The sequence below is a fragment of the Cajanus cajan genome, chromosome 7 (genome assembly GCF_000230855.2).
Source record: "Cajanus cajan strain Asha chromosome 7, NIPB_CcT2T_4, whole genome shotgun sequence".
Taxonomy (NCBI): domain Eukaryota; kingdom Viridiplantae; phylum Streptophyta; class Magnoliopsida; order Fabales; family Fabaceae; genus Cajanus; species Cajanus cajan.
This window is the reverse complement of record NC_138523.1, coordinates 8,357,428-8,380,996: the sequence shown is the minus strand read 5'-3', so window position 1 is coordinate 8,380,996 and position 23,569 is coordinate 8,357,428. Positions and strand designations below refer to the sequence as shown.

Below are 23,569 nucleotides of genomic sequence, written 5' to 3'. Positions count from 1 at the left end.
TGAAACAAAACATATGAATGTTTATGTTACCTCTCAATCTAACTTTTTTTTCTTTTCTTTTTTTCCCCCATTTTCCATCCTCATACATATCCTGTCATTTCCAATGTTTATATTAGTCTTGACATTTTTTTTAATGGAGATACATTATATTTATTAGAGAAACACAATCAAAATACATTTTTAATAAAATTTCTTCTAAAATTTATCTAGAAGAGATATCATTTATATTTATTTATTATAGTTAAAAGACAAATAAAATATATTAATATTAATATAACTAGCTTAAGGATAAGAGATAAATCCTAAAAATATATATATAGAAACCTCGTAGATAGAACAATTAAGCAATTGTACCTAACTAGTTGTCCATTTTGGCGCAAAACGACTTCCGAGTCAAGGATAATAATATTTGAAGTGACACGTTATGTATGCTGTGGAAAATGGGGGCAAAAAAGGAATGTTGGATTTGGAGCATTACCACGTTTTACTTCTTTATTAGCATTTATCTATTTATATTTATTAAAATATTATTATAAATATAGTAACATTTTTTTATTTTAATGTTATTCTTTTTAATTATTTTTAAAATTAAAGTCACACATCGAATAAAAAATATCACTTAAAAATATATGTTTTTCATCTCTAATTATTTTTCAAAATTAAAGTCTCACATCGAGTAAATAAATAACATATAAAAAATATATATAATTAAAGAGTAATACTTAAGATAAATAAATTTGATATTTGATATAGATTTGATGATAACTAATTAAAAATATCTTCAACCTTAAAGAATTTATAAGAGGGTAGGAACTTAAAATATAAGTGATATCAACATCTATATTAAAATTTATTATTATTTTATAAGTTTAACTAAAACTTAACAACACTATTAAAATGTTGCAAAAATATCATTTTAATAATATTTTTTTAAAAATATTATAAAAATAAATTAAGCGTTTAGGGAGAGGTCACATTATTTCTCAATTTCAGACCAAGAAGACCATGGTCTTAAAGGGCATGGATGACTACATCTTTTTCCTCCACCTCTAGTGGTAGTGAAGAAGAAGGGAGAGAGAGCTCAAGTGGAGAGGAAACTTACCTATGTAATGGTGATCTCTTGATGGTTAGAAGGCTTCTTGGAAGCCAAACTTGTGAATTAAACCAATCACAAAAAGAGAACTTATGTCATACAAAATACAAAGTTTTTTATAAAACTTGTTCTCTCATTATTGACAATGATTCATGTTGTAATGTTTTTGGTACAAGGTAGCACTCACTACCATTTCCAAGCCAAAGGCTTATAGACTTTAATGTTTGAATGACAAAGGGACAATTGTAGTTGACCAACAAGTGACGATTATACTTTCCATAGGCAACTGTAAAGATGATGTATTATGTGATGTAGTACCTATGCAAGCTAGTCACATTTTGTTGGAAAGGCCATAGCAATTTGATAAATAATATATAAAAAAAGCTATTAATAATGGCCTTACCAATAAAATAACTTTCAAACATATGGATAGAAAATTTGTGTTGCATCCTCTTTCACCTTTACAAGTTGAGGGTCAACTACAAATCCAACATAAGAGTAAGTTAGGCAACCAAGGTTGCTTAACCTAGGGTGGCTAAATGCTAAATTTGCATTTCAAATTCAAATTTGGACATCCAAAACCACAACCATGTGCACATGTGTGCTTCTAGATCTAAGTTGCACATTAGCCAATGAGAGTAGGCTATATGGCAAGCAAGGAAGATGTGAATTAATTTTAATGCCATGTGATTAACATTTGAATTTGAATTTAGTAACACTATGTGTGCCTATATCAACTTGGTTGGCCACATGCTCTCCTAATTCAATTCAAATGTTAATGGATGGCCCAAAAATAAGTTGCACCTCCTAGGTCCAAAATTACACAAAGCAAAAAATTATAATAAAATCCTTACACTACTTGATCCAAAATACAAGGCCTAAAATAAAGAAATATATACAAGTATGTAAGAGACATTGGGCTTAATTACTTAGTGGCCCATAGCCCAAGATGAGCTAAGGCCCACTAATCTCAACATGGGCCTAATCCTCTTAGGCCCTTTTATCCTAGCTCACTCCTTTAGACTCTTTTTGGATGGCACCCCTTGACATGATTCTATCATTCTTTCCCGCTTGAAAAGAATTTGTCCTTAAATCTAGAGTTCTCTCCTCCTTTACAACTCCTGCAAAAGATAATTTTTTACAAGTAAAGATGTGATATGCTGGCAAAGCTAGGGAACATATCATAAAGATCCTTTCTAGGTATGGGATTGGTCTATCCTTAAGGATTTTTGTTTTCTTGGGGTCCTCTTAAACTCTTTTTGAACTAAGACCATATCTTTCTACAATTAAATCCTCTTGCCTTCCTATAGGATGAAGTGATTTAGAATCACTAAAACTAAGAAGTTTTTTAGGAGCAAGGTATTGTTCCCAAGAATGGAAAGGTTAAATAAAAGCATTGAACACTTGGTTATAGGTGGGGTAGTTGAAAGTAACTCCATACGAAGTTATTTTAAATGAAGCAACATGATACCCATCTTTCAACAAAGTAGCTCCCGCACCCCCTTTAGATGCATGATATTCTAGCTCAATTTTTGAAAATGTTTGATAGAGTTAGAACATTTGCATAGAAAAGCTCTCTTTGTAAGAGTTGAAAAGCCTGCTCAAGTTTTTCCTCCCTAAAGGAAGAAACAAGATTCTTCTCCAACTTATTAAGTGGTGAGACAAGAAGATAAAGAGTACTTTTGATTTTACTTTTTAAAGACAAATGACTCTCTTAGCAATCTCCTGAGAAAAAGATTCTTCCTCCTTCACTTTCACTTTCTCCTATTTCCTCTTATCCTTTCACAAGTTTCGTTTGTGTTTGATCCTCTACCTCTTGGGTAGGTATAAGAGGATATAGCACTAGTTTCTTGTCTTTATGAGGGTAGGTATAAGTCATTATGCATGAATTTCTTATCAAATTGTCAATGACCTTTCCAACAAGATGTGACAAGCTTCCATGAAAACTACATCACATAAAACTTTATCTTTGTAGTTCTCAATAGAAATTTTGACCTTTACTTGATGTTGGACTACCATATCCTCCTTATTATTAAATCATTGAAACCTATAAGGTTGTGGATGAAGAATGGTAGTGATGACTAACTTTGCAACCATCCTTGTGAATGTTATAAAGATAACTATTTTTTATGTTAAGAAAATACATTAAAAAAAAAATCTTGATAGTTACCAAGATTATGATATTTTTCGATTATGAATTTGATTAAAAAAAAAACAGTTTCTTCAATAATAAAACTTTCATAATTATTAATTATTGGTAATATGTAAAGTAAAAATATTTTTGCTACAATTTCTTTTAAAATTTAAAGATTATTTTAAAATTATAAAGTAATTTTAAAAGATTTTTTTTTGTAGTATGTAAAGTAAAGGTTATTTTAAACAAAAAAAATTGTTATATCTTTTTAAGGTAAATGCAACAATCTCCCATGTTTTTACTTTTAAAATTAAAATATATTAGTTGTTGCCAGAGCTGGATAGTATTAGTTGTGCAAAAATGGTGGCCAAATTTTAATAAAATAAATAAATAAAGTTGTAATTAGTTGTGGGTTGGTAGGGGGACGAATTTTCTTTTTACATTTTTTACTCCAAATATATAAGCATTTCATATTTTGGTTTGGGGTTCCACTATAATACGTAGTTTCGTCCGCGATGGTGACAAGTAAAATATCTCAATTCTCAAAGTCTCAAGTTAACTCTTAGATTCTTACTATTTTACCATCTTAGAATTTAAAATGAGTTGAAATTATTATCAAACTTTTATTTTTACTCAATTGACCCCCATGACAACCTTATAATAGGACACAAATAATTTTACTTTCTGCAGAAAAGACCAAAGTAAAAATATTTATTCGTTCAAAATATAATTCTTGGTTCACACATAGAATGTTTATAACAAAGTTATGGAAAAGAATCGTCGCTCATTCTATTGATCAATAGGTAATTATATACAAGTATACATGCTAAATTATCTCCATCATATCTTTGATATGATTCGGCAATATTCTGCAATAAAGGAGAATTAAAACCAACAAAATATACGCCAAATTAAATATTCTAATTGAGGAAATAATCTCAAGAATTATGCATGAGAGCATAACCCGTATATCATATCCCATATTACCCTCCCTCAAGGTGGAGCATGAGGATTACGAATGCCCAGCTTGTTAAGCAGAGTCTGAAATTGATGTCGTCCCAAGGCTTTTGTAAGGATGTCGGCAAGTTGCTCTTGTGTCGGAACATATGATGGTTGAATGGTGCCTTGAAGTATCTCATTACGAATGAAATGACAATCCACTTCAATATGCTTTGTCCGTTCATGGAAAACTGGATTTTTCGCTATATGCAAAGCAGTCTGACTATCACAGTGGAGGTGCATAGGTCCTTTATGAGAAATGCCTAAATCAGCCAGTAAGCTCCGGAGCCACTTAAGTTCACAACAAGTAGTAGCCATAGAACGGTATTCTGCTTCAGCAGATGAACGAGAGACAATATGTTGTTTCTTGGTTTTCCAAGATATAGGAGAGTGACCCAAGAACACAACCCACCCAGTAGTTGAACGCCGAGTTAATGGACATCCGGCCCAGTCGGAATCACATCATCCATGTAGTTGGAAATCAGATGTGCTTTTGAGGAGAATTCCTTGCCCAGGACTTCCTTTGAGGTATCTCACAATTCGAATGGCTGCATTCCAATGTTCTTCACGCGGTTGTTGCATGAATTGCGACAAGGTATGAACACAGTACGACAATTCCGGTCTGGTAAAACACAAGAATATGAGGCGCCCAACAAGGCGTCGATACCTGTCAGGTTGATCAATGTAGCGTCCAGTGGCGAGTCCAAGTTGATGATTCTGCTCAAGAGGTGTAGCCACGGGCTGTGCACCAAGCAGGCCTGCTTCTTGAATGATGTCTAATGCATATTTACGTTGACACAAAAATATTCCACTTGAATTCCTTGCAACTTCTACTCCCAAAAAATATTTTAAATGTCCCAAGTCTTTCATGTGAAAGCACTTGCTAAGATATTCTTTAAAGCGTTGAATTGCAGCGGAATCGTTCCCACATATGATTAAATCATCTACATATACCAGAACCATCATTTGCACTCCATGGGCAAGAAGAGTAAAGAGTGAGTGGTCACAACCTGATTGACGGAATCCAAAGTTTATCAAAGCAGATGATAATTTGGCAAACCAACAACGAGGGGCTTGCTTCAAACCGTATAAAGACTTTTTCAATTTACAAACATGGTTCGGTTGAGAAGCATGAAAGCCCGGAGGAAGCTTCATGTAGACATCTTCATGTAAATCACCATGAAGGAAAGCATTGTGGACGTCCATTTGATGCAATTCCCACTTCTTTGTCGCTGCAACAGCAAGAACAAGGCGAACCTTAACCATTTTGACAACAAGGGAAAATGTCTCAGTATAGTCAACCCCTTCTTTTTTATGATTCCCGAGAATAACCAGCCTCGCCTTGTATCGCTCTATCGTGCCATCTGAATTATGCTTGATCTTGTATACCCATTTACAACCAAGAGGTTTCTTCCCATCCAGTAGAGTTTCTAGAGACCATGTTCCATTGGCTTCTAGTGCATGAAGTTCTTGCTGCATTGCAAGCCTCCATTTGGCATCTTGCACTGCTTCAACATAATGAATGGGTTCTCGGGCTAGAGTAATAGCAGCAACAAACCTGCAATGCTTTTCAGAGAAATTTTCACAACTTATATAGTGAGATATAGGATAGGGAGTACCTGAAGAATACTGTGAAGTGGATTGACTTGGAGATGGACTTAACTTCTTTATGGTGTGAGTTACATACTCACGTAACTTCACAGAAGGAAATTTGGTACGATGACCTCTTCCTAGTTCTTCCAAACTGCTTTGACGAACAAGCTCTAGTGAGTCAACATTAGGAGTTGGATTATTTCCTTCTTCTACGAGCTCATCACTTCTCTCACTGTCTAAGGCAACAGTTCCCTCCCTCACTTCAGAACCTACAACTACCTCATTGAGTGTATTTTCTTCCATCCTTGTGTCATTATCCAAATCATTATCATCATCATTATCCAATGTATCGTTCATTAACGACGAATCCACACATAAATCATATTTGACCCCAGCTGTAGGTGTGAAAGGAAACTCCGTTTCAAAGAACTCAACATCACGAGACACAAAATAGCATTGAGTATCTAAATCAAATAATTTCCAACCCTTCTTCCCATAGGGGTAACCCACAAAGATACACTTTCGACTTCGACTAGCAAACTTATCACCATGTCTATCCAAGTTGTGTGCATAGCATAAACAACCAAAAACTTTTAAATGCTCACACATGGGGGCTTGACCATACAACATCTCATACGGTGTTTTTCCAGACAACACTGGAGTGGGAGTACGATTAATCAAGTATCCAGCTGTTAAGACACACTCACCCCAAAAAGAAATAGGGAGATTACCTTGAAATCGTAGAGCACGAGCAACATTAAGAATGTGTCTATGCTTTCTTTCTACTCTTCCGTTTTGTTGTAGGGTTCTTGGACAGGATGTTTGAAATACTATCCCGTGTTCATGAAAGTAGTTTCTCAAACATGTAAATTCAGTACCATTATCGCTACGTAGCACTTTAATATGTTTGCCAAATTGTCTTTCTATTAATGCAAAGAAATTCAGCAATGTACGTGACACTTCTCTTTTATCAGAAATCAAATAAATCCAAATAGCACGAGAAAAATCATCCATTATTGTCAAAAAATATGAAACACCACAAGAAGAGGGGGTTCTATAGGGCCCCCACAAATCACAGTGTATTAATTCAAAACTACCACTAGCATTATTTGTACTTAATGGAAAGACATCTCTAGTTTGCTTAGCCCGTAAACATACATCACATGGTTTGTTCTTTAAAATACTGTTATCACACCTCATGTTGGAAGCTAATTTAGTGACCTTGAAAGAAGGGTGCCCCATGCGTTGATGCCACAGATTAAGTTCGCAAGTTCCATTAGCTTTGTGTGCTTTCTCACTTCGGATTCCTTTAAAGAAGTAAAGTCCATCTCGTTGTTCACCCACTCCAATCAGCATCTTCGAAGTGCAATCCTGCATAACACATAAGTTGTTAGTGAAATAGACAACACAATTTGTTTCATTTGTCAATTGAGAAATAGACAACAGGTTGCAACTCAATGTTGGCACATAAAGCACATTTTCCACTTTCAATCCTCCATCAAGTGTCACTGTCCCTTCTTTGTTTGCCATCAGTTGTTTTCCATCTGGAAGTCTCACTGGACACCCAATTACGTCTCTCAGCCCACATAATAAACTCAAGTTTCCTGTCATGTGGCTAGAGGCCCCTGTGTCTATGATCCACTCACTATGTTTACCTGTCATTTTGTCACTTGTGGTTCCTTTGTGATTGTTCAACAAATCCTTTAGAGTTTTCCATTGTTCAGATCTTAGTCCACTCAATGCATTTTCATTAGTCCCATTGGTTTCTCCATTCACTTGCATTGCATTTGCTCGAAAACCTCCATTCAAATTTCCTGAATTATCTTTTGCATGCAAGTCATACGGTGAAGGTATCTTTTTCACCAATTCGATCTTCTTCTCGATCTCAGCTTTATCCATGAGAAGAGTTTTGTCACACGTTCTCACCGAGACTTTGTACGCTCTGATACCATAACAAAGTTATGGAAAAGAATCGTCGCCCATTCTATTGATCAATAGGTAATTATATACAAGTATACAGGCTAAATTATCTCCATCATATCTTTGATATGATTTGGCAATATTCTGCAATAAAGGAGAATTAAAACCAACAAAATATACGTCAAATTAAATATTCTAATTGAGGAAATAATCTCAAGAATTATGCATGAAAGCATAACCCGTATATCATATCCCATATTAGTTTATACAAGAATTTAGAAAGAAAAAAAAATACAAACTAGATTGTATTGTCATATCACAACCCACCTTTAGCCACCAATAACCCTACACTATAATACATAAGAACAAAGGGAATGAGTAACCTAGAAAGGCTATGATTTCCGATGAACTATTTATGATATTAGTGTACTTAAAGTATTTACATATAACTATTTATAATATTAGCATATTTACATATAAAATGTTAAAAAATGTTGACCACCCCCCGGCTCAAGCCAAGTTTCTAGCTCCACTCTAGAATCATCTATACGAAAACTAATGAACCCAGATGCTCAAACTAAATAAAAAGTTACACATAATGAAAATAGCATAAAAATAATTTAACAAGCAATTGAAAAATAAAATAAAATATATCATATTCTTTTTATTACTCATGAAATTTATTTATTTTTATGCAATTTCAACTACATTGTTTATTGCTAATTTTATTTCAAAAATCAATTGAGTTTCGTAATTTAATTTTTATGTAATTAAATATAATGAGACAAATTTCATGTTTTGATCAATTAAAAATATATCTAAAATCATGTCCCAAGATTAAAAACTTTCAATTTTTGTTTAAAAGATAAAAGACAAATAAAATTTTTAAAATATAAATTGCAAATAAATCTTAGCCTAATCTATAAAAAAATCGAAAATAATATAATTATACATTTCATAGGCAAGGGATTAATTTTGACCAACATGAAAGAAGTTCCATTCCAAACTCATACAACCCAAGGTTGAGTAAAACTAAAGATGAGTAGATTCAGAAGAGTTCACAAAACAGATGTAGATCATCAGAGTGCACACAACTTAATTAAGCCTAAGAGCTTGAGCATGATGTCGGATGTGATCATCGATGAAGGTGGCAATAAAATAGTAAGAGTGATCATAACCAGGTTGGAAACGTAACAGAAGTGGAACATTAGCCTTTTCGCAAGCTTCTTCAAGCTTGTGAGGCAGCAGTTGATCAGGCAAAAATTTATCGTCTTCCCCCTGAAAAGTGGATCACCAAGAGGATAAAACCAGCATAAACTTAGTAAAAACAAGTTTATATAAACTTCTCTAAATATACTTATAAGGGAAGAAAATAAGAAGAAAAAATGAAATTAACATCTCCATAAATTAATTTGAAAAAGTTAATTTGTAAAAATTCTCACATCAGTATATGGAGAAGATAATTTCATTTTTTTCATAAGTACTTATGAAGAAATTTATCTAAAATAGGCCCTTAAGAATATGTACGTATATGTTTATATGAAATAAAATCATGCCATATGACAAATAGTACAATATCTGGCAGACCATTTTTATTTATTTACTAATATATCTGCCAAAACTGGATTCTTACACATAAACATGAAATATAATATAATAAAAAAAATTACAGAGTATCGGTAGCTAAAATTTTGTCACTCTTTAAATCATTCACAAGTTTTTTTTCCAAAAAATAAATAAATAAGCAAAAATCATAATATTTTTACCTGATCAATCAAAATGCTGGCAGATACATTGGGAAACTTCGTAACCAAATAAGTGGCATCATAATCCTGCATTTTTAACTTCTTATTATAATGAAATATCAAGACTTGCTATGTAAAGCAAAAATGCAGTTTCCCAATCAAATTTACCTCCCAATCAGATTTATTGTCACCCAGATAATTCGAGAATGCCTTTTGTCCCCAAGGACAATTTATAGGATTTGCTATTGGTGCGAAGGCAGAAACTGACTGGAACAAGCATGTAAAGAAACATAAGAAAAGCAAGTTAGAATCCAAATAATAAACAGTTTTGTTAATTATGAAAAGGTCAGCAAAAGGATGAAATAATTGTCTCTAACTTATACGGAACATAATCAGCGATGCAGATTGCAACAATTTCACCTTACAGGCTTTTTGAACAGTAAACTAAAAACGAGTGTCCATTCATTTCTAATATTATCCATTCTTGAATGTCAATGTCCACTCACCCCCACCTCAACATTCTCTTATGGACTACACATTTTTTTTCTTATTGGCACTTTACTGTTGAATATTAACGACCATAAAGAATTTCCATACGTAAAAAATTTTTAATCCAATTTTCTTTTCATAGAAACTCTGCAACCGCAGTTTACGCTTGAAGCATTATTTATTTAATGCACCCCAACTAGAATTGTATGTGTGTTGCAACCACGTCACTTTAAATACCTTGACTAATGACTATGCAATTGGTGGTATAATCCCCAATTTTTATCCATAGCACTTACTCTTTACGTCTAAGCTATATTTAACGAAAATATCTCATTCCAAATCTTCAATTCAAACCTCAAATTAAGAAATAGAAATAACCACTTGATGCATCAACTAGGACTCTATCATCTGTAAGAAGCATCATTGTGCACTTAAATGGGCCCAATAAAGTACAACTAGCTAAACTAAGGAAAGAAGATATAGTTGAAATGTCAAACCTTGAGCAAACCTATTAATATAGGAAAACCTTCTGTTGCCTCTTCAGATCCAATTCAAAAGTTCCCAATTATTCACAACACCTAAAGAAATGGATGCCCCAAGTATTCCCCTAACATTCGGTATTTAAAAATTGATGCAAAGAAGAAACACAATAGACAGAATGCAGCATCTATATGAATAATCATCACCTACAATCTATCAAAAAATTCTTGCCTTTGTAAAGAAAACGTGAATTATCTTAGTACAATCATATGACAATTCTTCCAATCAAGCTCTACAAAACCATTCACAAAGGAGTTCCTTTATACCAAGAAATTGACAAACAACAAAAATCATCTCTAAGATTATTATAGTGGAGTTTTAGTCTGGTTTTTTTCTTTATGTTGTTATTAGTTGTTACAATTGTAACTTGTATTGTACGTTTTAGTTGTTATAGATATAGCTTGTATTGTACATTTCACTGCTTTCTTGAGTTTACCTATCATCCTGTAGTTTTAATTACTATGTTACATTTGTAGATGCCTATAGCAGATTTACATGGAATTTTATAAGTCTGAAACATTGTCTATTTCTAAAGAGTTTCATTCAATGGCTGAAAACCAGTTTCAATTACCTATTAAAGCTATACAAACTCAAAAATACTTTGCTGCAGTTTCAGTTTAAAGCAAGTAAATGCTATCCTTCCTTGTTTCAGTTGCTTGTTTACACTAGTAACAGTGCAGTGATCTATATCTTGGTGTATGTGAATGATATCATCATCACTGACAGCAACCTATGCTACTTCAATTCATTACAGCTCAATTGAGTTCAGTTTTCTCCCTCAAAGACTTGGGGAATCTAGATTACTTTTTTGGTATTGAAGTCAAAAAGAAGTCTGATGGTTCTTTGCTTCTTACTCAAAGCAAATACATTGCTGTCTAAGACTAATATGGAAATCGCTAAACCTATTTCTTATGCTATGATTGTTGGATGCAAATTGCAAACCTTCTAAAGATGGCTCAGATTATGTTACTGATGTTACTCATTACAGGTCTATTGTTGGAGCTCTGCAGTATGCCTCAATCACAAGACCAAAAATAAGTTCAGTAAATAAAGTATGTCAGTTTATGTCTCAACCTTTGGAACCTCATTGGACAGCAGTCAAGTCAAGAGAATATTAAGTTACCTAATAAAAACTATCTCCTGGGGGCTTCATTTACAGCCTGCAACTATGTCTCCTATTTCTCTCCAATGATCATCCTCTTTTACTCGGACATTGTCAATCAACTATTAAAGAGTAAAAGTTCCATGTAAAAAATAAACTTAAACTTATCAAGACTATCAGATATCCTAACAAATATCATAAACTACTAAACCTCATGCAATATACATCATGGAAAAATTGATTACTATCTAAATGCATCTGAGATAAAAATGTATTTGCAGACAAAGAAAATAATAGTAATATCAATACAATCAGCTTGTAATGGAAAAAAAAAATATTAATGTGCAAGGGAAGGGAAGGCTACTAAAAAATATCTTGAGAAATTTTTTTCAACAGTAAAACTATCCATAATTTTCAGGAAATTGCAAAATAAAAAATTCAGGAAAATCTTTAACTATATTAAAACTAGAAGTCTTCAGTAGCATAATCAACACCTTATATTTATCCTGATTTTTCAAGTAGATTGTCAGAGCACCATGCCCACCCATTGAATGACCAAATATAGAAGCCTTTGATGTTTCAAGCTGTGGAAAATTATCACTTAGAAGCTTTGGCAATTCCTTGACAACATAGTCATACATGCGCCAATTCTTCCATTTCTCTTGAGTGGCATTGAGATAAAATCCTGCACCTGTTCCAGAATGTATGTGCAATTAAGATATCTTCTGTGAAAAAAAAATGCATATTGCACATCTCAAGTTAACTCTTGGCATAACAATTTAAATTATTCCACACAACATTCACATCTTTTGAACAAAAATTAGCTTTTTTTTCTTTTAAAATAAGGAGAATGAAGCACAGATATCACAATAGGGAGATATTCAGGAGAAGATAAACTTTTCATTTGTTTCATTCTTATACATCATGATTCATTAGTACACTATAGATTTTCTATACATCATGTTAAAATGCTCTAGTAACAACCACTTCTTATAATTGGTGCCTTCCATCTTCGCATCCATGTCCAACAGCACTAGATAAACTTTTAGGCTGTGAGTAGTGCACTACCATAATAACCTTTGGCATGTTATGTTGAAGTCATGGTCTGTAGAGAATTTAGGTGTGGCATCTTACAATTTCAATGTTTTTTTGTCAGTTTATGAAATAAACACGCATACTGTGTGATAAATTCCCCATCTGATTAGTGTCATTCGCCATTTCAATTTGGATTGATCATCCTTTTATATTCCTTTGACCATTCACGGTTGAAGTGCACCAATCAGGTTGTTTCTGATGATATTCTTGTGTGAGAATAGTAAGAGCTATTACTTCTCTAATGGCTTCAATCATTGATTTCTCACAAAATGTTAACTAAAGTCATTGGTTGCAAGAATTCTTGGAAACTTTGGGATAAAATTCAGTTGTTCTTCCACTCACACCAACGCTAGGGCTCATCAATTGAGAACAGAGCATAGCATCACTCTTGAGGATTGACCGATTTCTGAATATTTTCATCATATCCAAGCTTTGGTCAATGAAGGTACTGCCATTGGTGATGCAATTTCGCTAAAATCACACCTTGATTTGCTAATTGAGGGCCTATCTCAAGAATATGAGTTCATTGTTGCTCTCATCCGTAGTAAGTTTGATCCTCTAACAACTGATGGACTTGAAGCCCTACTTCTCGCTCGTGAAGCATGAGTTGAGAAATTTCACAAGAAAACTCTAATTTCTATCAACATTGTTACAACCACACTGCTAAATTTGAGTGCTCCTTAACAACCACAAGTGAATTTCATTCAGCATCATGATTCCAATGACTCTTATGGCCAACAATGTGGTAGAGGTGGCAAAAGAGGATATGGCACGAGGATCCTAGTGATCAAAATCAGGTTGAGTGCCTAGTTTGTTACAAATTTGGCCAGGATTATCATCATTTTTGAACCTCACTACTTTCCCAGCAGACATTGAGTCCTATGCCTATAACTATACTGTACAGACTCAATGGGCTACTCCACCGACTCTTCCTTCTTAGCCCGTAGTTGTATCCTCACATTCAGGTTTCCAGTTTAATGACCATATGCCACTAACCCAAGGTTATCGATAACAGATAACAGTCTATGGCAGTGAGCTGAAAATCCTTCATAAACATATGGCGGACGCCATGGCGGACAAAAACAAAAGAATATATATATATATATATATATATATATATATATATATATATATATATATATATATATATATATATATCAGAAAAAAAATGCATAACAAGCAGCAAAAATAAATTAAAAACAACATAGTATCAACTTAATTAGTTAAATATCATAACAATGATATCATAATACATTAAGTCTCAAACATAATTGATTAAAACACAACAATAATGCTAAAAATAACAATGTTTCCATCCTATGTCTGTCCTCTTAATAAAGTTTAAGGATGTTTGACTTTGGTTTGGGTTGCTAGACATTGTCCTAAAAATAAGAATAGGAACAATACCAAAATAGGAACAAAATGTTAGAACTTGTTAGAATAGTGGATTTAAGCCTAACTCAACCCTACAAAACCGGCTTGTAAGGTGAGGGTTGCTTTCCACTTATATACTATTCAATTGCCTAATCTCTAGTCGATGTGGGACTTGGGTTTTTCCCAATACACCCCCTTACGTCCAGCACTATTGAGCATGGTACGTGGATAAATGGTGGGTGACCCTTTTTAATGATCTAGGATTGGCGGGACTTGGGTTTTTCCCAATACACCCCCTCATGCCTGTGAGGCATGCATCAATGGTGGGTGGCCCATTTTTTAAAGTGGATCTAAATGGCTCTGATACCATGTTAGAATAGTGGATTTAAGCCTAACTCAACCCTACAAAACCGGCTTGTAAGGTGAGGGTTGTTTTTCACTTATATACTATTCAATTGCCTAATCTCTAGTCGATGTGGGACTTGGGTTTTTCCCAATACACCCCCTTACGTCCAGCACTATTGAGCATGGTACGTGGATAAATGGTGGGTGACCATTTTTAATGATCTAGGATTGGCGGGACTTGGGTTTTTCCCAATAGAACTAAAAATAAATTCACGAACATACTCGCAAATGAAGAAATGTTGATGGAAGAAGCATAAAAAAAAGAATGAAAAAATATGCATCAATAGACGTAGATAAAGAATAGATGAAGGAATAAGTAGGATATAAAATGAAAAAAATAAAAAAATAAATAGAAAATAAAAAATAACTTGCTACATTTCTCGGAGATGTTTGCTGGAGTTGCTCGTCGAAGTGTTGGGCCACCATAATTCAGGTCGTCAGACGCAAAGGTAACCGGAGACCAGTGATTGGAGTTGAACGAAGGTGACCAAAGAGGTTTACAAACCTAGTGCAGATTTCGTGTGACCTCCTCTTTAAATGCGGAACTTTGCGCCTACGAGGGAAAAGTGAGACAAGCCAAAAAACATAAGGGCTCACTCCATTTGAGCCATCATGACCGTTGTAAAGCTTCACGGCGCCATGGCCATGGCAGGCACCATAACGGAAATGGCAAACACTGCCATAAACCTTCATAAAATGATAGCGAATGGCAGTTTGGACCTGAACCATGATGTTTTTCCGTTATAACGAATATTTGACAACATTGCATTAACCCTGCTCCATCAGGACCCAAGCATCAGGACATGCTTACAGGAATCAATTCTGATCCTAACTCAGTCATGTCATTTCTCATCAATAGTATCAGTCATCTTGATTCTAGCACAGCTCATAATGTCACTTCCAATACTCAGAACATTCAGCAACAAACAAGTCCCCTTTGAAATGGCTAGGGCCTAAACATCAGCCCCATAGGTTCAACCAAATTTTATTCTTCTCTCAATCCCAAAGTCACACTTTCCCTCACAAATTTACTTATGTTCCATTCATAACTAACAATCTCATCAGCATTGATTAATTTGAAAAGGATAATTCTCTGTTTTTTGAACTTCATTTTAGTGACTTGTGGGGCCTAACTCCCCTGTCTTCTAGTTGTGGTTTTCATTACTACATTTCCTTTGTAGATACATACACTAGTTTCACTAGGATTAATCATAGAAAACAAAAAGTGAAGAGCATTAGACATTTTTAAACAATTTCAATCTATGATGGGAGTACAATTTAATATTGCTAATTGCTATTAAATCTGTTCAAATTCAAACTGGCCAGGGTGGGGTATTTATATCCTTTTTCAAATTATCTTAAACAATTAGGACATTCATGAACTCATCTATCCACATAACCATCATCAAAATGGAGTTGTTGAATGCAAGCATAGGCACATTGTTAACCACAATAACAAGAATAACAATAGTAAAACAGAAAATTTAAATAAATAAAAAAAAAAACATGTTTTCAACCACTTATATGATGCAACAACTTCACAAAAAAACACACATCCAAGTCATAAAAAAGGATCTAACATGTATACCATTGATAGAGGAATACTAGAGGAGGAGACCAAGGATGAGGAAGAGGACTTGCAAGGACTTAAGATGGAGGGACCAATGACTAGAGCAAGGACCAAGAAAAATCAAAAGGAGCTCACCCAAAGGCCATGACACTAAGTCAAGCAAGCAAGCCAAGACAATGGAGGAAGGAAAGCCAAAGATGATTTTGATGCTTCAAATTGAGAAGTTCCAGCAAGATGGAGGGAACTTAGAGTGCAAAGTTCTGAAAAGGACCATTTTTCAAAGCGCACCATAGGAGGGAACTTAGCATGCAACTTCTCGAAAGGAAACCATTGGTAGGGAACTTAGTGCCATGTAGAATGCTTAGCACATATAGGGCTGAAATTTTACCCTGTTAGGGCACTTACACGCCACTTTTTGAAAGGTCTAGCGTAGTTGTGCATTTGAGCACGTGCTTTGAATGTATTAGGGTCATGTTTTGTATCATGGGTCCCTTAAATTTCTTAAATTGTGCTAGGGGTCTAGAGGGGTATAAATACTCTTATAACAAATCTTGTAAACACTTGTCATAATTGATATTGAGATTAACCATTGTGCTTAAATGTGAGCTTAGTGCTTTTGGTGGTTCTTTTCTAGAACATTTGATTCTTTTCAAGGATTACTAATCCTTTGGGGCAAATCCTCCTTCAACCCATCAATCATCCATGATTGTGGCATTGTTCATCCAATTCTCCATCAAACACTTTTGTTGTAATTGAGATTGAGATTGAGATTAAGCTATGTGCTTAAATGAGAGCTTAGTACTTCTCTTGGTTCTTCACTAGAACATTCAACTTTTATCAAGGATCACTAATCCTTCAAGGAAAATCCTACTTTAACCCATCAATCTTCCATGATTCTGGTATTGTTCATCCAATTTCACTTTTCACTTTTTTCTTCTTGAATGTCCTTCAATGGTGGTGATTGGAATCCATTATGGAACAATCCAATTCAAGCAATCAAGGCTACAACTCTTGAAGTAGATTTACTGCATGTTGCATACAGACCTTCAATATTTCAAAATTTATATTACTATGGGTACCACTAATTCATGTGTGAACATGAAAAGGCCCATGCAGTTTGGAGGTGTAAATATTATGAAATGCATTGTAAATTTGACATTAGAACCAAGTTAGGCATGCACATGGTAATGGACTTCTCTAAACAAGACTGCAATTCATCTAGCCTTGAATAATTTTCTTCATGGAAATAAGCACCTATACACTTACATTATTATCACAAGTGTATAAAAATGTTGTTGCTTTTCTACTTGCTATGAAACAACTTTTGATACAAAGATATTCCGAAGATCAGGATTTTCATTAGCAATCATCATAATATTTCAAAGCTCAAAAACTCAAGAAAATATGAGAATTAACAAAAAGAATTTAACTTAAGCAAACTAGTTGTAAGTTGTAACAAGTTAAACCAGGACTTTATTTCACCCCCACACCAACCAAGGTTAAATGTTTAACAATGAAAATCAAAATATCTGAATTTTGCAACAAGATATAACAATGAAATATACTGTCCCTTACTCTATGGCTTTATGATCAAAGATTTAAAATTTATATCATAAGTTCTACATCTAATCTCAAAATTCCCATAAAGACTGGTACTTAGAAAGAAAACATAACAAGAAGGAGAAGGAAAAAAGCTATAATTAATGTTGTGAATGAGAGCCACGTTCATTAAGAATAAGGAATAATAGCCTTAGAAAACAAACAATAGCTTTTACTCCCCTTTACAGACAAGTCTCATAAAAACTTATTAGGTTGGTTTATTGCCTGAGATCTCTCCCACTGCTGTGTTGTTGAACGAATTGTATTAGCAAAAGTTCTTTTTATTTATACATATAAATTCCTTCCAAAAATATAGAATTAGATAATTAAAAATAGTACTTCAATATGCACAATATATTCATCACCAAGTGAAAAACACAAGATTGGGGCATATAAACTGAAAGCTTAGCCAGTGACTGACAAACAACAGTGGTAGAAGAAAACAGAACATTTATTATAAGTCTAGCATCATACCTAAATGGCATTTTCAATAAATTCAACATTCTCATATGACAAACAATCTGCTAGACTAAAAGTAAGGCCTCATCCCTATGCCCAACAAAGTCAGGCCCAAGGATCGGTTAAGGCCCATCCTTATTCAAGACCCAAATATAAAGGCCTTGTGTGGCATACCTACACCAAGGTCCCAGCTGTCTGCTTCTCCTTCCACATTCAAGCCTCCTGCATCATCAAGACAAAAACTGATATTGAAGCTTAACATTTTAACAACAAAATGAGAAGTAGAAACTCCAAAACCAATAAATTCTAAGTATATAATTTTTCATGCCTAAATTATTCATTTAGTCTCTATAGGACACACGTGACACTCATTTAAGAACCAGTCCTTGTAAAGTTTTAGTTTCTATACACTCTTATTAGTACCCAATTAGTGATCCCTGATGGTACTATGCTTCTTGAGTATTTGACACAAACTTCAAAAACATAGTGGCAGCACAGACCAATGTGTACTACTAAGGGAGTATAGAGACTGTGCAGGGAATAATGATTAATTTAACCTTTTCTTATTCAAAGCTTCGTAGGTAGAAACCATAACAAGCTTCATTTGGGGAATGAATAAAATAAAACCATCAAGTTGTTCCATGTCACCTCATCTAAATAGTCATTAAAATAATAAAATTATATAATTAATAGTTTTAGGGGGGTGTATTGGATTAAGATTTTAAAACACTTTTTTAATTAAAAAAATCCTACGGATTTTAAAAGACTTTGCAGGATTTTCATGACTTTTAAGACTTTGTAAGATTCTGCAAGACTTTTAAATCAGGATTTTAATGGATTCTACAAGACTTTTAAAAATCATGCTTCATACTCCCCTCATGCATAGAAAAATCCTTCAAATTAGTCCCATTTAGTAAGATATATCAACAAGGACTAAACTAAATTGACGAATTTTCAATACTTTAGAAACTTATTTTTATAATTCCATTAACGACTCATGTTTGTTCAGATAAACTTCTTCATAGAAAAAAATTAGGAAGAAAAATCAAAATAAACTTTTCCATAAACTAAAATTAGACATCCATAATTCAAAAATAAGATTTTAGAAAAGCTAAAAGGATAGATTCTACAAATTCTAACAGGATAGATTCTACAAATTCTAATAAGATTTTAGAAAAGCTAACTAACACTAACAGGATAGATTCTACAAATTCTACTTCAACAAATTCTACAAATTAACTTATGCATGAATCAATTTTACCTCCAGATAAGCTTATTTCATTTTTTTTTTCCTCTTAAAAATATTTGCAGAAAAATTTACTCAAACAGACCCTAATTATTACTTAGAAAACTCATGGCAAAAAATAATTAAACAGATTCGATTTACTTGGGGAAGTGTCGAGGGCAACCAATGCGACGCCCTCAGCGGAAGCGGCGCGTTGAGCACCAGCCTTGAAAATGAAGTTCTCGTCGGTGCAAGTGAGGCCGGAGAGCCAGTACAGTACCTTTCCATTCAGAGCACAACCGCGTCAAATCTACGAATAGGTTAAATTGGAAGGAGAAAGGGGAAAAACGGAGGGGACTCACAGGGAATTTGTGAGAAGGAGAGGGAGAAGGGGGGAAGTAGATGTGGAAGTTCATGGAGCAGCCGAGGGTGGGGCTGAAATGCTTGAACCTCTTGTTGTAACCTCCGAACATCTTACCGCTGCTGATCTCGGTGGGCTTCGTCTCCATCTTTTGCTTCTGATTATGGCACTTTCTCGGATCAGTAGTGTGAGTGTGGATCTGCACTGAGAAGTGGGGTTTTATATCCGAGCTTTGTGATTAGTTTCTGTTACCGTTCCTTCACGGGATAATATTAAGACAAGTGTGCGGCTGCACTTAAAATATTATTTAATTTATATTTATCGTTATTTATCAAATTAATTGGTGTTGTATTTAATTTTTAAATCTAAATCTTATATTTATAAAAATATTAATTTATTATTATTTTTTATTATTTAAAAATAAAATAAAATCACCTAAAAAATATTTAGACTAAATTTGATTATCAATTATAAATTTTAATTTATAATGTAATCTATTATTTTTTAATTGACCTTTCAATTCACATGAATTTTTTCTCCAAATTTTCAAAATGAGAAACTTATTAAATGATTTAGAAAATGAAGTCTACTTTGAGAGTTACAACATGTAAAATATAAGTCGTCATTAAAAACACACTTTTTATTTCATAATTTTTTAAAATAAAAAGTTAGACATATTTTTTTATTTTTTATTAAAATTAAAATTTAAAGTTGTGTACACATTTAAAACTTTTATTTTTTTTCTACGAAATTGATAGCTTGTGTTTCAAAATCCAACTTTAAATTATATATATATATATATATATATATATATATTAAACAACTTTATGTGAATATTTCTAAAGTTGCGGATTTTTCACGTAAATTTTTTTAAATTATTTTTAATTAATGTGTAATACTACAAACATAATATTAATAATAAATATTAATTATAATATAAAACAATAATATTAATACTAAAGTGATATGGTGGAAATCATATATATTAATCAACATAAATCAAACACGTAGAAAAAATTAAAAGATAAATTATTATATATTATTTTCTTTAAATAGATAATTTGTGTGATTATGTCCTTCCGTCTAGCACAATAATCATTTCACAAGTTTATTTTCAATTGGTTGATTATGTTAGTTGTACATAGAATTGGTACTTGACGTGGTCTGTTGTATGACATGATTTGGCATAAATTTGAATAGGAAGAATAAGAGTTCCCATTTCCAAACAGATCATTATAGAATCAAGATCAAAGGTCAAATTTAAAAAGAGTGGAGATAAGTGGATTAAACTTAAAAGAATAATGTTTAAGTTCATCTTAAGCTTTAGTTACTTTATATAGTCTATTTCTTCTCCTTTGTTAATATTTTTTTTAAAAAATATTTTTTTTTATTTTTACCTTGTGTTTTTGGAACAAATAGTTTAAAAAATTGTTTTCTAATATTTCTCTTTTTAGGATTGTATTGACAATTTTAGGGGAAGTGTAACCAATATTTAGAAAATGTGATTATTAGACTTATTTAAGTCAATAGAGTGTGGAGAGTATTTCTCTCTAAGGTGGGACGTCCACTTTCTGGTCCCCCACACTCTCTCACTAGTTCACACATATCACCACCAAGTCACATGTTTTACACACTAATCACATTTTTGCATGGTTGCTTTTACACCATTTTTTTGCTACTACACCCTTCATCACACCTTTTACACCATGTCATGTGACAAGTTCTCATTTGTTCTTCTATATCTAGGATTGGGAGATCTATTACAAAGGGAAAATCTAAATTTGAATTTCAAATTTGAATTAGAGCTAGTCGGTTTGAGTATAAGTTAAACTAACATTGGTTATTGTTAAGTCAAAAGACGATCCCCTAATCTTGAAGTTTTAATGCTAATCTTTGAAAAGTATTTTTGAAAGGTTTATAAGATGAAGTGTAAGACGTAAATTGTTTGTAAAATGATTATTGATCAGACAAAGTATACAGTCTGTCTCATATATATAAAATATTTATTATTTATTGAAATTAATGATAAAGTTTGCTTTGAATGTTTCATTCCTTAACATATCAAATCAAAAGATTGTCTCAAAACTCACAAATTTATTAAAGAGAAGAACCATGTTTTCTACCTTAACCAAATCCCAAAAATCACAAAGAAAAGCAAATAAAGTCATTATTATAGTTACTTTATGTTGACATTGCTTCTACAAGCTCTATTTGATATGAAAAGTTGATAAGTAACCTATTTGATCAAATAAGAGGTACTATTTGGTAAAATGCATTTAATGTTCGCATTAACTATGCTAAACGATTACCTACCAACACAACACAAAGATGATGACGACAAACGAAGCAAACTTGTGAACTAGACTCAAAGTATTGCAACAATCATCTTCTTCAAAGCTACTATATAAGAAGTTTTGAAGATCAAGACAACATAGAGCTTATCATTGAAATACAAGAACATTCACAAACACATTTTTTTGCGTAGCTTTTGTCTTGTGGAAAAATCTATGTACCAAAATGTTGTTGTATTCACGTCTTACAAAGACAATTGTAACAACCTTATAATACCTTGATAATAATTGTTATATGGCAGAGCTTGGAGAGACTTGATCGTAAAAGAATATTTAGGCAGTGGCTTGAAAAGGTCAGTCAAAAAACACTTGTTGTTGAGCCTAGAGAGACTTGTTATTAAAAGAATACTTGGGTAGTGGTTTGAAGAGGTCAATCAAAGAACATTTATTGTAGAGCTAGAAATGGTTTGTGAAAGAATACTTGTAATTTTGAGAAAGTTAGTGGAAATCAATTTAGTTAGATTGAGAATTGGATGTAGTTTTTACATTTGAGATGAACCAATATAAAAATACTCAGTGTTCCATTTGTTCTTTCGATTACTTTTCCAACACTTCATCTATTACGAATACTATTTCACTCATTTACAAAAGTGCAAGTTTTTGAAATTCACCATTTAAACCCCCCATTATAGTGACTATTTTTTCTCCACAATTGGTATTAGAGCTCAACCTTTGATAAGGTTTAGCATCTAACCATGCTAAAGGAAAAAAGATCTAGATGGAAAGCAGTGAAGGTCAGTATCTACTAGAAGGAGCTTCTCTTACAAGGCCTCTAACTTTTAATGGATAAGACTATCCATATTAAAAGGATTGAATGGAGTTGTTCATCAAATCCACCTAACGCCCCTATGGAAAGTAATAACACAAGGTGACGTTGTTGTTACAAAGCTTGAGACATAATATACTCAAGATGACTATTACATATTATAACTCAATACTAAAACAAGATACATTCTTGCTTGCTTTCTATTCAAAACAAGGTACAACAAGTTCTACAGCTGGTTAATGAATAAAGAAATGTGGAATGCCATTAGGGTAACTCATGAAAGCACTAAAGATGTGAGGCTCAATAGAGCAATTACTCTTTAGAGTCACTATGAGTTATTTTCCATGAAGGAGAAGGAGACCATTGACAAGATGTTTGAACGTTTCCAAACAATTATTAATGAGTTAAAATTCTTGAGAACTAACTTTTCAAAAGCTTAGAATAATCTAAAGATCTTGGACAACTTACCCAAGGTCTGAGAGCCTAAAGCAATAACTATCTCAAAAGTGCGTAATCTTAAAGTTCCTATTTTTGATGAACTTCTTGGAGCTCTACAAGTTCATGAGGTTCACCTAAACAATAGAGATCACTTTAAAGTAAATGACACTATTTCTTTAAAGAGTGGTGAGATCAACAAGAGAAAAGAAAAAGGAAAAGTTATGAAGGTAGAATTTAAGCCTAGTAGCTAAGATATAATTCTAGGACTCCATAGATTATGAGATATCTCTCATGTTTAAGAAGTTTAAGGA

General features: G+C 33.1%; 1 protein-coding gene across 1 annotated transcript; it reads right to left on the bottom strand.

Moving 5' to 3' along the window:
• Nucleotides 1-8,660: 8,660 nt before the first annotated feature.
• SFGH (S-formylglutathione hydrolase) lies at nucleotides 8,661-19,936 on the bottom strand. Its single transcript, XM_020351648.3, has 7 exons — nucleotides 19,705-19,936; nucleotides 19,505-19,622; nucleotides 18,292-18,339; nucleotides 12,110-12,306; nucleotides 9,653-9,751; nucleotides 9,506-9,571; nucleotides 8,661-9,017 (listed from the first exon to the last, which is right to left on the bottom strand). Exons 1-7 carry the CDS (start codon nucleotides 19,849-19,851, stop codon nucleotides 8,835-8,837), a joined length of 858 nt encoding a protein of 285 aa, XP_020207237.2. The 5' UTR covers nucleotides 19,852-19,936; the 3' UTR covers nucleotides 8,661-8,834.
• Between the last annotated feature and the right edge of the window lie 3,633 nt (nucleotides 19,937-23,569).

Bases quoted from the DNA above. Each gene is read 5' to 3' on its own strand.
- SFGH (XM_020351648.3), bottom strand. From the start codon at position 19,851: ATGGAGACGAAGCCCACCGAGATCAGCAGCGGTAAGATGTTCGGAGGT. The intron at 19,623-19,704 runs GTGAGTCCCCTC...CTGAATGGAAAG, and splicing joins CTCCTTCTCACAAATTCCCT to GTACTGTACTGGCTCTCCGG. The intron at 12,307-18,291 runs GTATGCCACACA...ATTCTGGAACAG, and splicing joins CAGCTGGGACCTTGGTGTAG to GTGCAGGATTTTATCTCAAT.